The sequence below is a fragment of the Labeo rohita genome, chromosome 14 (genome assembly GCF_022985175.1).
Source record: "Labeo rohita strain BAU-BD-2019 chromosome 14, IGBB_LRoh.1.0, whole genome shotgun sequence".
Classification (NCBI taxonomy): Eukaryota; Metazoa; Chordata; class Actinopteri; order Cypriniformes; family Cyprinidae; genus Labeo; species Labeo rohita.
Genome location: NC_066882.1, coordinates 3216901 through 3233278, shown reverse-complemented (window position 1 = coordinate 3233278; position 16378 = coordinate 3216901). Strand labels below are relative to the sequence as shown.

At 37.6% G+C, this 16378-nt stretch overlaps 1 protein-coding gene across 4 annotated transcripts in view; it reads left to right on the top strand.

The window, feature by feature from the left end:
• Positions 1-14368, top strand: part of fam13b (family with sequence similarity 13 member B) — a 57185-nt gene extending 42817 nt beyond the window's left edge. For 2 of the 4 annotated variants that reach the window (XM_051127180.1, XM_051127179.1), the window contains exons 12-24: positions 779-833; positions 917-1019; positions 1351-1416; positions 3849-4059; positions 4138-4276; positions 5741-5822; positions 6152-6301; positions 6690-6910; positions 8497-8580; positions 8667-8762; positions 9019-9284; positions 10494-10595; positions 12636-14368. In XM_051127180.1, coding sequence (XP_050983137.1) covers positions 779-833; positions 917-1019; positions 1351-1416; positions 3849-4059; positions 4138-4276; positions 5741-5822; positions 6152-6301; positions 6690-6910; positions 8497-8580; positions 8667-8762; positions 9019-9284; positions 10494-10595; positions 12636-12759 — 1699 coding nt within the window. In that variant the 3' untranslated portion in view covers positions 12760-14368. The remainder of the gene's footprint in view (positions 1-778; positions 834-916; positions 1020-1350; positions 1417-3848; positions 4060-4137; positions 4277-5740; positions 5823-6151; positions 6302-6689; positions 6911-8496; positions 8581-8666; positions 8763-9018; positions 9285-10493; positions 10596-12635) is intronic. The other 2 variants (XM_051127181.1, XM_051127182.1) reach the window with 2 other exon arrangements.
• The last annotated feature ends 2010 nt before the right edge of the window (positions 14369-16378 follow it).

The window sequence follows — 16378 nt, the reverse complement described above, 5'->3', positions numbered from 1 at the left end:
CTTCAGGCCTAGATGAATGCAAGCGCTTCTAGCTACTAACAATGTCTCGTTGCATTCAAAAAAGTGCTACATGTATGCATTGTAGGGTCATAAACTAATATCTTTTGTAGTCTTTTGTAAATAAATACAAAGCACACATGACTCATGCCTGGATAATATTTTTAGTGGGCATTTGAATGTCACAGACATTTTCCTTGAACGCAGGCACGCAAGAACGCACATTGAGTATGTATACTGAAACCCCATGCTTGAATGCACTGGCAAACTCTTTGTGCACTCACGTGGAATATATTTCTGGACTGAAACAAAGCACTTTTCTAATGAAAAGTCTAATTTTAAAAGCCTCCAAAAATAACATTTTACAAGGAACATGCAAAATCGTTCTGTTCTTTTAATGGAAAAATTTTACTAGAAATATCTAGCTATAAATAGCTTGTAAACTTCAAATTGCGTTCTTGTAAAAAATTTGCAAGCCTGTTACACCTTACATCTGATAAGCGAGCGTCCTAGATTCCGGTCACAGTCTGTTAGCCTGTATAGTATGTGTGGGTGTGACTTGTAAAGTTTCAATATGCTTTAAGCGTATAGTTTGCCATCCTGTCTGAATTCTCTTCACTTATTTTACGCCCTTATTAATAGACTTAATATGACTAGGTTCTTTTTTTCCAAGCGAGACATTTAAGGAGCTCTATAGTTGACATGCGTGAAGGGAACAGATCACACAGTTGTCATCACCTCACAGTGGAGTTCATAGTCATTTCTTTCCATCTTCACACAGACAGGAGAACTACACAGACTATGAGCAGATGGACCAGGCAGATGTTAACACCTGCGTGAGTATATGTGAATTGCACCATGATTTTCCTTGTTTTTTTTGTGCTGAAGCATCTAATCAAAGCTCTTCAATGCCTTGCAGGAGTCTGGAGACTGTGACCTGAATGCTAATACTGAGTCTACAGATTCATCCAGCAGCCCTCAGTCTCTGACCAGAAGCATTTTCTCAGACAGTGAACAAGAAGGTAACTATTTCTTCACCTTTAAGCAAGGTGTTTTTGTGTTAACAGTGCCCTTGAGACTTCAATAGATCGCAGAGCTATATATAGGGGAAGCAAACCATTACTATTCATGAACCGCCAACATACGCAGTTCTGTTTTCTCATGTGTGTTGATGTATGTGAATCACAAACATGGTTCATGTGGTCTGTATGAATGCTAGTTATGACTCATTTGTACTTCAGCCATAGATCGACAGCATTACGTGTGTCTGTGTGTGTTTGTTTGTGTGTGTGAGGCTCATAGCTCACTGCAGTCTTCTGTGCTATCTCTCTCTCTCCGCCCATGCCTGGTCAGCATCATGCCCCATCAATTTCCCACCCATTGACTTCACATGTATGCACCTGCAGAGAGAAGGGAGCGGTAAGTAGCATCTCCACAGACCTCCCCCCCTGCTCGTCCATCGCTGCTCCTCTCAGGCTGTTCTCACACTTGTTTCGAACCCGAGTTTGACTCCACCCCCTGCCCTTTCCTTCTCAGCCAACTTCTCACGCTGGCTTAGTTTGACCTCGACCACGGTACACGGTACACTTTCAACATCCACCACTGATTTTCCACTGTGAATAGACACTAAAAATGTAAAACGTTTTTAGCTTGCCTTTTTTTTTTTTTTTTCTACCAAAACTGCACTTGTGGATGTACTTGTTGCTTTCCAAAGCCAGTTTCTTCCAAGTAGCCTATAATGGAATCTGTGGGCTTTTTTCTGCATTTTCAACTTGATTTTAAAGGAATACTAGAAAAAACTAACTTTAAGGGGGGGGTTTACAGGTAGTTGACAGCAAAATAACCTAAAATGTTTAATAAACATACAGGACTTTGAAGAATGTTGTGACCATTTTAAAGTATAACTATAAAATTTTGGTAATTGTAGTTTACAATATTGTTGGAATCACTTTCAGAATTAATTTTTTTCAGCTGATGAATGATGAACACATTAAAGAACCCTAGCAAAAAAGCAAAATATTTAAAATGCATTTATTTCATACTAAATATAGTTCAAATCTGTTAACATATTTACATATTAAACTTTTAAACTTTATTTTAGGTATTACTTATGCACAATGCACATTTGTTTAATATTAAGCCTAAAATGTGTTTTAATGTCACTGTTGATGAGGATTATATGATATTTTGATAATATTGGTCTTTAAATGCAAGGTATTTGAAGTGTACACTACCAGTCAAAAGTTTTTGAACAGTAAGATTTTTTTCTTCTCACCAAGCCTCCATTTATTTGATCCAAAGTACAACAAAAATGTTATAATTTTGAAATATTTTTACTATTTAAAATAACTGTTTTCTATGTGAATTTATTTTAAAATCTAATTTATTCTTGTGATTTCAAAGCTGAATTTTTAGCAACATTCCTCCAGTCACATTATCCTTCAGAAATCATTCTAATATCGACTGTTATATTGACTAAATATTCATAATAATAATAATAATAAATGTTTCTTGAGCAGCAAATCAGCATATTAGAATGATTTCTGAAGAATCATGTGACACTGAAGACTGGAGTAATGATGCTGAAAATTCAGATTAGATCACAGAAATAAATTACATTTTAAAATATATTCAAATAGAAAGCAGTTATTTTAAGTAGTAAAAATATTTTAAAATTTTACTGTTTTGATGCACATTGCATCAAATAAATGCAGGCTTGGTGAGCAGAAGGGACTTCTTCAAAAAGCATTAAAAATCTTACTTTTCTGTACCTCAGGTATACTTGCAATAGTTTCACTTTAGCCCAATCAGATATACTTCAGTTGAATCTTCATCTTAAATTTGACTTCAGCACAATTGCAGTGCATTAACCACAAAGATGTAGCAGACTTTAAGTATACTAGTTTAGTAAACCAAAAATGTAGTTGCAGGGTATTAAGTACATAAATATGTAAATGTATTTGTAGTATACTTAGCATTAAATGCATGTATTTCAAATGCATTTCAATATATTTATTTTTCACTGGGGATCACATCCGACTTTAAAGAGCTTAAGCATTTAAACCAGCAGAGTGCACTTATAATAAAAAGGAAGTTATATTTCATTAGTGTAAACGCTAACGTAGTTGTAATCAACAGTTGTCTTTATCGTTTTGGTTTTGGTTTCACATGAATTCTCTGTACCTCAGAGTCAAACATTAACACCAACCAAATTCAGTTCTGACGTCAAACAGACTCTAAAATCTCTAGTGTGAAACCGCCTTCGGTTTTTGACTCTGACTAACCCTTCGGCTCCTCACATGCTCTGGTTGGTCCTGCTGACTCCCACTTTTTACCATCTGCCATCAGCAAATGCATCAGCTTTCTCCTAATCAACCGCCATGTCAGACATCTCGGCAGTGCAAATTTGATCGGTTAAGTTTCCATAGCAGGCCCCGGTCCAGTACATTCTCTGCCCTCCCGGGTCAACGTGACTTCTGCTCCGAGCATGATTCCCTGCATCAAGCACGATAAACAATGCCCGCTGTCATTGCTGATGTTGCAGCAATGAAGCACTTTAAATACTTTGGCTCCAGAATGTATGTGTGTGTGTGTGAATGTTTGCCTGAGTGGATGGCATTCAACTATGCACTATTACCCAGAAGTGTCACCTGCCAAATAACACAGTGCTTGTCCATTTTCACGAATTGTTCTGAGGAAGTCTTGGTTCGGCTCACAAGCATTTAGACTTTGGGTTAATAGCACAAAGCAGCACAGGCCTGAACTTCTAACTCTGTGTTGAAGCGATTAAATTATTGAGAGTGATGATATTGGTTTTTATGGAAGTATATGTGTTTGTGTGTCTTTGGCAGATCCTGTCCCGGTGTTCATGTCATGGCAAGAGGAGACCGAGTCAGGAGAAGCCCAGCTGTCCCCGCTGGCGGGCCGCATGATGCCCCTGCCTCTAGAAGAGGATACTCAGCCTCTACTAGCCCGACGCTTCCTAGACTTTGGCCACAGTCAGCGGTTCTTGCAGCAGGACCACGATGCTACATCCTCCACCAAAGCTTTGTCTTGTGGGAGGTGAGTAGAAGGACAGCAAACACTTACGAATACCAGATACACTGACAAACAAACTCACGCTTGTGTCACGTCTCACAGGCCTCGCCGTGCTTCCCTTACTTCCAAAGACAGTTTAAAGGGAGACACCGTCTCCCAGCAGCTCACCAAGAAACTCCAGAACCTCAAGAAGAAGATCAAGCAGTTTGAGGAACAGTTTGAGAAGGAGAGAAACTACAAGGTGAGAATGATACACAGTACTGACAGTTTTAGAACGGTGATGTTTTTAAATCCGAAAATTTGAAAGTTTGAAAATTTTAATTATTCCTGTGATCAAAGCTAAATATTCAGCATCATTACTCTAGTCTGCAGTTTCACATGATCTTTCAGAAATCATTCTGATATGCTGATTTGCTGCTCAAGAAACATTTATTATAATTGACCCCAAACTAGTTTATAATGTTACTAAAGCTTTCTAATTTTAGATAAATGCTGTTCTTTTTAACTTTCTATTTATTAAAGAATGCTGAAAAAAATTTTACACAACTGTTTTCAACATTGATAATAATAATAAAAGTTTGTTCAGTAGCAAATCAGCATATTCAAATTATTTCTGAAGAATCATGTGACACTAAAAACTAGAGTAATGATGCTGAAAATGTAGCTTTGCAGCAAAGGAATAAATTGCATTTTTACACTACCATTCTACTGCAAAAAAATTTTTTGTCTTGTTTCCAGCCAAAAGATCTAAAAATTCTTAAATCAAGAAGGATAGACAAGTTAAAAATTGTTTTGTTTTCATAAAAAGTTATTTAGCTTAGAACAAGCTAAAAAATCTGCCAATGGGGTAAGGAAAATAATCTTATTTCAAGCAGAAAACAAGGTTATTTTGCTTACCCCGGTGGCAGATCATTTTGTAAGCAAAAACATCACTTAATTTTGACTTGAAAACATTAACAATAATTTTTACTTTTCTAGAAAATCCTTCTTGATTTAGGATTTTTTAGATATTTGGGCTGGAAACAAGATTAAAAATCTACATAAGAAAGGCATTTTTGCGGTGAAGTTTTTGATTAGTAAGATTTTTAACAGTCTTCTGCTCACCAAGCCTGCATTTATTTGATCCAAAGTACAGCAAAGACAGTACAATTTTGAAATATTTTTACTATTTAAAATAAATTCTAAATAAACTGTTTTCCATTTGAATATATTTTAAAATGTAATTTATTCCTGTGATTTCAAAGCTGAATTTTTAGCATCATTACTCCAGTCACATGATCCTTCAGAAATCATTCTAATATTCTGATTTGCTGCTTAAAAACATTTATTATTATTATTAATAATAAAAAAGCTTTTGAATGTTATAGTGTATAATGTTACAAAAGCTTTTTATTTTAGATAAACAAACAAATTAGCATATTAGAATGATTTCCGAAGGATCATGTGACACAAGAGTAATGATGCTGAAAATTCGGGTTTGATCACAGGAATAAATAATATTTTAAAATATATTTAAATCAACAACGTTTATTTTAAATAATAAAATAATAATGTACTTCGGATCAAATAAACGCAGGTTTGGTAAGCAGAAGAGACTACTTAAAAAACATTTTAAAAAGCTTACTGTTCTAAAACTTTTGACTCACATGCATTAATAATTTCAGAAATGATCAATTAAATTGATATCGCTGTTTGTCGTTTGCAGCCGTCTCACGCTGAAAAGGCAGCTGATCCAAAGGCGTTGAAGTGGATGACTGATCTTACCAAAATCCGCAAGCAGCTCAAAGGTAAGAGTGGCCGTGTGGGCTGGGGTAGCGTTATGGGTGTGGAGTTTCAGATAGTCAGTGTCATGTGTTATTGGGCAGTCTTGGTCCCCTGTCCCCTGTGGGACAGAGTGGAGAAGTGCACCTTACACACTGCATGTCTATAGAGGCTCCGGGGCTCTCTCTCATGGGACCACCCTCATACTCTACCGGAGAGCCCTCCGCTCACTGTGTTTGGCCCCCCACACTTCCCATCATCCATTTCCATTTGATGCCCCCCATCAGAGGTGCACTGTCGTATAAAGTCTCTCTTTCTCTTTAACTAAATCCACTCGGACGGCCCGCATCGGCAGGACGACAGCACCTCTTACCCAAAGGTTCCCTGAGGCACCAGGCCGTGCTTCAGTCATACAGACGCCACTCGTCCTCTTCCTCCGTCCCGAACACACCCCATTTAACACTGTCACGCCCCCTCAATGCCTCTAGACAGGCGTCCCACTTCTGTAAGTACTCTTAAGCAGCAGTAAGTAGACTTGAGTTTGACACCTTCTGCTCTCCTCTCTCTCTGTTTCTCTGACCGCGCGCTCGCAGACGCATTCCCCCTACGGGACGCTCTCAGCCACGTGTCTCAGCTTCTTTAACAAGTGTATGTTTATGAGGAATATCGTAATCAGGTTCAAGGGTTCACAGGCTGTTTTCGGTCACAGAGCCTGCTTGTACTTTGTGAGGTCGTCAGTGCACGGCTGATGGACTTTTTCTTAGTTTGTGGTGATGCAGAGTGAGGTCGATCACCGACCTTGTATTTCTTTCAGTTGGTGTGGTCAGCTCCATCCTAATTAGCGAACCTTCTGGCCTCCTAAATCGGTTTTCTTTTTGTCTTCTCTCTCCCAGATGCCAAACACAAGGCTGAGAGCGAGCTGACTCCACAGACGCGGCCACGCAGTAACACTCTGCCCAAGAGCTTTGGGTCCACGCTTGATCAGTCGGCTCACGAGGACCCTGTGGAGAGTGAGGCACGGGGTCACCGGCCCACGCGAGAAGAGACGCTGGAGCTCATTCAACACTGCATCCAAACCAAAAGAGCGGAGGAAGGCTGGCCGGAGGACGTCAGAGTGAGTTCCAACTTCTTAAACTTTAATGAGCTGCTTTGATGTATTTTAAACTCTTACGTGACCCTGGACCAAAAACCAGTCTTAAGTAGCACGGGTATATTTGTAGCAATAGCCAGAACTGCATTATATGGGTCAAAATGATTTTTCTTTTATGCCAAAAATCATTAGAATGTTAAGTAAAGATCATGTTCCATGAAGATATTTTGTAAATTTCCTACTGTAAATATATCAAAACTTTTTGATTAGTAATATGCATTGCTAAGAACTTCATTTGGACAACTTTAAAGGCGATTTTCTCAATATTTTGATTTTTTTGAAACCTCAGATTCCAGATTATCAAATAGTTGTATCTCGGCCAAATATTGTCTTATGCTTAAAAAAAACACACATCAATGGAAAGCCTATTTATTCAGCTTTCAGATTTTCTCAATTTTAAAAAAAACTGACCCTTATGACTGGTTTTGTGGTCCAGGGTCACATCATTTCCGAAGTTCTCAGGAAGTTAGATTTGTAACATCTACTGGCTGGAATACATTTAACATTTGCCCCAATTTTCCATCTGGATAAGTCAAACGCTAGTTTTGGAAAGGTTTTTTTTTTTTTTTTTAGCTTCAGACTATGATTCCATCCAGTTCAAGGATATCAAACGTGTAATTATTTAAGATGATTTTAGAACACTTTTTTTCATTAATCAGGCATGCACTGTTGTTCAGAAGTTTATGCATTTATGCATTTTTTTTTATCAAAAATACAGAAAAAAACAGTAATATATTATTACAATTTAAAATAATGTTTTTCTATTTTAATATAGCATCATTACTCCAGTCTTTAGTGTCACATGATCCTTCAGCAATCATTTTAATATGCTGATTTATTATTATAATGATCAATTGTGCTTTTGAATACTTTTTTGCAACCTGTGAATCTTTTTTCAGGATTCTTTGAGTTAAAAAGAACAGCATTTATTCAAAATATAAATCTTTTCTAACAATATAAGTCTTTACTATGACTTTTTATCAGCACATCCTTGCTGAATAAAAGTGTTAATTTTTTCAAAAAAAGAATGGTTTTGAATGGTTGTCTATTGTTACAAAAGATTATAAACACTTGTATTGTTAGAAAAAAGATTACTATTTTGAATAAATGCTTTACTTTTAAACTTTTTTTATTCATCAAGAAATCCTGAAAAAAGTGTCACAGGTTCCTAAAAATATTAAGCTGAAAAAAAAATCAACATATTAGAATGATTTCTGAAGGATCATGTGACACTGAAGACTGGAGAAATGATGCTGAAAATTCAGCGTTGCATCACAGAAATAAATTATATTTCAATATATATTAAAATAGAGAACAGTTATTTTACATTGTAAAATATTTTACAATATTACAGTTTTTTTATGTATTTTTTGTCAAATAAATGCAACCTTGATGACCATCAGTCGTTCAGCATATGATGCAAAGTTTTTCACTATTACCATTTAAGGCAAGCTGACTAATGCACAATGCCTAGTGTTTTAATATTTGTTCAGATATTAAAACTCATGTCGTTTATCTAATTTGACAACTTAATTTGTTGCTCTATACAGAAAATGACCAAGGAGCACCTTGCCAGTGAGAAAACGGTACTGCAGAAGAACCTTCTGTACTATGAGGGACTTCATGGACGTCCAGTATGTGTTTCTCTCTTTCACACACTCACACACGCACAAAACTTTCCTCATGTATGCAGTGCTCTGACAAAAGTGTCCTCCTGCAGGTGACCCGAGAGGAGCGCTTGATTGTGAAACCCTTGTACGACAGATATCGGCTGGTCAAGCAGATGCTCACCCGTGTCAGCATCACCCCTATCATAGTAAGACACTCTCTTCCTCTTTTTTACCACACCCACATTAGCCTTTTGGCTATTTGTTGTTATGAATAATATATAATTAATGTTTGCATTCTGAAACCAGGAGTTTATAATTAATGCAGATTCTACGAATGATATTGAAAGTGGCTGAAACGTGATAGGATAGTGAAATGAAAGCTGACGCTGCTTTGTAGAGCTGAAATAGGATCTAGTGTTGTTTTAGGATTGTATGGTAACAGGGCTCCCCTCTCTCACACAGGCTTCTCCCTCCAGCAAACGGCGCAATCAGATGTTACAGCCCATCATCGAGGGTGAAACGGCCCACTTCTGCGGTGAGATCGAAGAAGAGGAGGAGGAAGAGGGCAGGGGCCAGCAAGAAAATGTAGAGATGCAGAGCGAGAGCTCAGAAATCATCATGGACCCGGTAGCCCAGCCCAGCTCCCAGCAGCCCACTCAGGAGAACGTCCTCAGCTCTGGGAAGCTCAATCTCGATCTGCGTCTGTCCAGCTCTAACGCCTCCTCAATGTGAGTGAAGACTAAAAAATCAAAATTGATATTTACTACTTACGAACTGTTCCTGGAACAGTATGGAGGTAAAATGAAAATGGTGTTTCACTTGGATTTAAAGGAACAGTTCACCCAAAAATGAAAACGTAATCATCCACAGGCCATTTAAGATAAGTTTCTTCATTGTAGCAGTTTTGGAAAAATGTAGCATTCCATCACTTGCTCACCAATGGATCCTCTGTGAATGGGTGCCGTTAGAATGAGAGTCCAAACAGCTGATAAAAACATCACAATAATCCACAAGTAATCCACACCACTCCAGTCTATCAATTAACATCTTGTGAAGTGAAAAGATGCCTGTTTGTAATAAAAAAAATCAAGGGTTAAGATGTTTTAATGAGTCCTCTATCCATAATATTGCTTTCTCCAGTGAAAATGTCGTCTCATCTGAATCAGGAGAGAAGTATGCACAAATTAAGCACCGCTTAGAAGAAAAAAACAGTCCAAAACAGCTCTAAACAAATATGTAAGTGGTTTTTGGTGTGAAATGAAAGTATGCGATGGATTTTTGCGTCAGCTGTTTGGACTTTAATTCTGACGGCACCCATTCACTGCAGAGGATCCATTGCTGAGCAAGTGATGGAATGCTACATTTCTCTAAATCTTTTTCTTGGATGGCCTGTGGGTGAATTTTCAGCAATTTTTTATTCTTTGGTGAACTACTCCTTTAAATCTGAAGTAATGTTGAAGTCCTCAGTCTTGTAATACCCAGCAGCTCTTAGTCTGAAAGTGTGACCTACATTGGCACAATGAATTAGACCTAAATTTCCACACCTTGATTTATGTGCATGCGCGTCTAAGCACGTAGTCCCACGGTTTATGAGGTAGAAGCGGCAGTCGGCTCACGCTCTCATCATATGAAGTCTATTAATAGAGCTTGACAGAGATCTGGAAATCTGCAGGAGTCAGTGGCCTGAAAGTCTCGAGCTGGATCAAGCCGTAATCCAGTATGAAGGAAAACGACTGCCAGATCTAAGTCTAGCGTACTGTATTAGTGCCGCTGAGATCTATGTCACCTATGCCACCCGAGTTGAACTCATACGACGTTCAAAGGTTGTTTCCCGCTTAGCAGTGTTTTGAGTACACAGTTTCCTGTTGCTATAGTATTGGGAGAGTTACAGCTCCATATATGGAATCCGGCAATTTAACACCACCTGTATCCCACAGGCCCGAGCTCCTGGAACAGCTGTGGAAGGCCAGAGCGGAGAAAAAGAAACTGAGGAGGACCATCAGAGAGTTTGAAGATGAATTCTACCAACAGAATGGCAGGTAGGCCTCCCACGTTCATTTCATCCAAACGCACAGAAGGGGGCGAGCATACAGGACGTGTTTCTGAGATCAAACAGACTAGATGGAAGCCAGCGGTGGGCGATATACTGCCTGTAGAAATTTCTGATATTTTCAAGAAGGGAACATGAAGTACTTGTTCTACAGCACAGAATTGTCCAACCTGCTGAGCTTCGCCCTCTTGTTATTGTCTGTATCGTACTCTCCTACTAGCACCTTTTTTGAAATGTCAACAGATTGAGTGAATTTAGAGCTGCAAAACGGTTAGTCACGATTAATCGATTCAAAATAAAAGTTTGTTTACATATTATATGTGTGTGCGAACTATGTATATTTATTATGTATATATAAATACACACACATGCATGTATATATTAAGGAAAAATATGTTATATTTACATATAAAATATTTAAGTGTTTACATACAAATACATACAATACATACAAATACATATGTATTTTTAAATATATATATATATTTTGTAAGTCATTAATAAACATACAAAGTTATCATGTAAACAAACTTTTATTTTGAAATAATTAATCGCAACCATTCGTTTTGCAACTCTAAGTAGATTACTTTAGAGATAGATAGATAGATAGATATAGATAGTAAAATTTTTAATGTTTTTTTTTTAAGTCTTTTATGCTTATCAAGGCTAAATTTATTTGATCAAAAATTGTAATATTGTGAAATATTATTACAAATTAAAATAACATTTTTCTATTTTCATATACTTTCAAATACAATTTATTCCTGTGATGCAAAGCTGAATTTTCAGCATCATTACTCCAGTCTTCAGTGTCACATGATCATGAAATCATTCTAATAAGCTGATTCATTTTCAGTGTTGGAAACAGTTTTTGCTGCTTAATATTTTTGGAACCTAAATAAATAAATAAATAAATAAATAATAAGCAGCACAACTGTTTGCAACATTGAAAATAAATGTAGCAAATCAGCATAATAATATAAAAAAGAATATTTTTATTCAGTACTTTTATTCAAATTGATCAAAAGTGACAGTAAAACACATTTAGAATGTTACAAAGATGTATATTTGTTCAGATGTTTATCTTTCGAACTTTCCATTTATGTAAAAAAAAAATAAAAAATGTATCGGTTTCCACAACAATATGAAACAGCACATCTGTTTTTAGCATTGAAAATAACTGTTTCCTGAGCAGCAGATCAGCATATTTAAATGATTCTAAAGGATCATGTGTCAATTAAGACTGGAGTAATGATGCTGAAAATTCAGCAGAATTAAAATACATTTATTATCACATTTATTATCACTTAAAGCCTAGATTTTTAAAAATATTCTGACCTCTGACATTGACTTTGTTTATATGTGACCCTTGACCACAAAACCAAAAGTAGCACGGGTATATTTGCAGCAATAGCCACAAATACATTGTATGGGACAAAATGATCAATTTTTCTTTTATGCCAAAAATCATTAGGATATTACGTAAAGATCATGTTCCATGAAGATATTTGGTAAATTTCCTACTGTAAATACATCAAAACTTAATTTTTGATTAGTAATATGCATTGCTAAGAACTTCAAGTGGACAATTTTAAAGATGATTTTCTCAATATTTAGATTTGTTTTGCACCCTCAGATTGCAGATTTAAAAATTTCGGCCAAATAGGGCGTCACATATTGTTATTAATAATAATATGTCAATATGTGACATATTATTCAGGGTCACATATTGTCTTAACTTGAAACATCACAGCAGCAGAATAAAAAAGCATCCTGGCTCGTTGTTGTAATTTTCATGATGACATCTTGCGTAAGTCAGGGTAATCAGACACTTGCGTGATAAGAGACATTGTACAGACAAATGTTACAGTTGCTACTGTAAACACTTTAGTACACTTGACCCTCCGCCAGATTCAGTTCAGTGTTATACAACTGACTATAGAACAACAGTTAAGTAACTGTTAACTTGACAGTCTTATCGTCATCATATCAGCATTGTTCTCAAAGCAAAATGTTCTTTCTCGCACAGGAATGTTCAGAAGGAAGACCGCATGCCTATGATGGACGAATACAAAGAGTACAAGCGCATTAAAGCCAAACTGCGGCTTCTGGAGGTCCTCATCAGCAAGCAGGATTCATCCAAATCCATCTAAAGCGCCCGGCTCGGATCAGACACGGCCTGCACCGTGACGGCGGTCCATCAGCTTCCGCCGCCGTCCCTCCTCACTCAACCGCTGGAGAAGAAAGAAACACTTCTTCTCCGTCACCCAAAAAAAAAATTTCCCTTGAGTTTGATATTCAGACTTTAGTCTTTTTCCACAAGCTTTCTCATACTGAGAATCGTGCTGCGTCGAGTATCGCATCATATATGTGGACATCAAGCACTGAACTCTTCCTCAGACCACATAGATGGTCATCATATTTCAACACCCACATCATACTCCTCCTCTCCCTAATTCATAGGGTTTTCATGCTCTTAGAGGGTGTGATTTGGGTTCTGTGTATGTATACTTGTACAGATCTATATTATTCTGTATGTAGGCTTAAATATTTCAGTGTTTTTGAGAAAGACGTATCGGCACGGTGGTTTTTTTCCACCCTTGAGCGTTCGGTTAAAATCAGAGGACTCTTGTATCAAGCTGGTGCTCTTTTGTTTTGTTTTGTTTTGTAATGACACTCGGATCTGATCGGACTGACGAAAGCTACTCCAGCTGGACTGTCACAAACTCTTCCTGATTCATATAGCTGTATGTCTTTGTTCACATCACTAATATACATCTGATGTAATGAAAGTGAATATATATGCCAAACTGACATGTTAGATCACAGTGCTACATAGTAGACCATGCTATAGTTGGTAGGAGTAGATGGAGTTTGTTATTTTGTACTTTAATGTGTCCTTATTGGTTTTTCTCACCTCTAGACTCTTGGTTTGCCAGTGTGTACACATTTAACATACAACTTCAGTTTGAAAGCATCCGGCCTTGACCAATAATGCTGTTCGTGTGAAAAACATGATAAATAGACGACCCCGTATGTGTGACGTACAGGCTGTCGCAATCATGTGACTTCAGGGCACGGGATGAGGTTTCCTCCGCCATATCATCCGATCCGTCACGGTCGCTTTTCAGCTGCCGGCTCATATCGTAACAGTATCGGCTGTAACGTGCTGCTGACGTCAAGCTCAACTGATAATAAAAAGTCTTATCGAAGAGATAACGAAGGTTGGATAGTTCAGCGGGTCGCCGGAGGTCAGATGAGCGTTTTGTGACACGGTCAAGTGTTTGATAGTGATGAATGCACCTGTTTGTGACAGATGAAGGAGGTGATGGAGATTATTTGCACAGCATTCTGGGAATGCAGTCTTGTTATGTTTGTTCCAGTCGTTTCTCGTTTATTCAAGCACTACTTGCACGTGAAGGCCGCGAGTGCAGGTTGATATCGGACGTGTTCTGGCTCATCTTATCACTGTGTGGTGTTGTCCTTTTTTATGACCATTATTTTGTACTCTGGTTTTTTATTGTCTCACTTTCTGCGGTTCATCGTAATGGCGTGGTTGTTCCTCTGTATTAGTGAAGCACCTGCTTTGTCCTGTTTTGTAGATGCTCGTCGATAGTCGGTTTGCATGGCGGAAATTTCTATTTCTATTTTTGTGCCATGAAAATGAAGCAATAAATTAGCATCGGGGCCTGTATCAGTGGAATGAGAGCCCAACTGTATCCAGTCTGTGCATTTTCAATAAACGGCTTGTGAGTATTATTACCTGTTGTGCTCATGTCTTATTGTGCCAAATAACATAAAGACACCACTGAAGAAGCCCATGAAGAACGTTCATTGTTTATTGTTAATAGTGTGGATGTATGAAGCACTGCTTGCACAGAAGTCACTTTCAGACCAAGATCAATGCAGCGACTTGAACGCTTTGTGAAATCTGCGTGGGAAATCTTTTGTCCTCACAAAATTCCTGATGGCTGAATTCCTTCTGAAAACACTGGACTGCGTGCAGTGGTAAATAATGTGCTTGTTTTTGCAAACCAGAATTTATTTTTTTATTAATTTGAATTAATTTTTGACTGTACATTTAGGAAACATGCTCATTTCACATACTCATTTTACATATTTCTCTGAAAAAATTAACAGCACTCAACAGGCATTTAAGTGTTTGATCAAGTTATTGCTAAGGACAATTTAGTAGTCGCTGGATATTGGTGGGGACATGGCATAGTGTCCATACTAATTTCTACGTCCTTGAAAATCATAACAAGCAATATCTGACTTTGGAAACTATATACTTCTCTCCTTAAATATGAAGAGGTCAAGCAACAGATTAATGAATTACTCCAAATTTCACTAAAAGCTTATGGACATAATTGTAATATGTCAGTCATTGCTGTTTTTGTCACTCTTTTGAGGAAGATATCATTGTTTTGGAAACTTGCCCACATAGACATTTTGGTCTTTGGATGGGTTTAGTAGTTAAGAGAAAATTAACCAAAGTTTAATTATAGTAAAAGTGTATGAATATAGAGATTTAGTAGTTTCGACTGCTTTAGGATTAACAGAGCTTTGGATAATTTCCATAAAGCTTAATTGTCTAGAAAAAACTTGTTTTGAAAAAGTTTTACAGCTAGATTTTCGTTTGTGTGAAATTTAGTTATCAGGAAACGCAAATTATGAGATTTGCATTTGTGTATACTTTCTTTTTTTCCCCTTTGTTTTGTTTTTATAACTGTACTGTCTTAATGGTTTTATGTTAATGGTCAGAAAAAAAAAAGATTCGCGATCTGAATAATGAACCATCATTTTATATCGGGACTTTGGAGCATGGATCGCGAATCACTCAATTCACGAAATGATTCGCGAACCGCTCCAAAGTTCCGGCCTAAATCAAATGATTCGCAAAATGATTCACGAACCGCTCCGAAATTATGAACTAAATCAAATGATTCGCGACCCGCGCTCCAAAGTCCAGACCTGAATAATGATTCGAGAACCAATATTTCATATCGGGACATCGGAGCGCGGATTGCGAATCATTCAATTCGCGAAATGATTCACGAACCGCTCCGAAGTTCCGATCTAAATCAAATGAATCTCGAACCCACTCCCAAGAGTCCCGATCTAAATGAAATGATTCGCAAACTGCTCCGAAGATTCGATCTAAATCAAATGATTCGCGAACCGCTTCGAAGTTCCGATCTAAATCAAATGATTCGCGAACCGCTTCGAAGTTCCGATCTAAATTAAAATGATTCGCGAACCGCTTCGAAGTTCCGATCTAAATCATATGATTCGCGAACCGCTCCGAAGTTCCGATCTAAATCAAATGATTCGCGAACCACTTCGAAGTTCCGATCTAAATCATATGATTCGCGAACCGCTCCGAAGTTCCGATCTAAATCAAATGATTCGCGAATAGCTCCGAAGTTCCGATCTAAATCAAATGATTCGCGAACCGCTTCGAAGTTCCGATCTAAATCAAATGATTCGCGATCCGTGCTCTAAAGCCATGTCCGAATGCAATGATAGGATATCCAACCTGCCTGTCAAACTTCAGCCAATAGTAAGGGTTTGGGGGCGTGGCTACTGTTCAGAGAGCGTTTGCAGGTGTGGGAAAAGAAATTTTTGAAGATTTCTCAAAGTACACCGCTCGTAACAGGGTAAAATAAGGGTAAACATTATTGGCAGTGCTTTTAGAAGATATAAAAATTCGATGTAATGATTAGGTTTCAACCAAGACGCTGAAGAACCGGATTTCCCCGTTACCTGAGA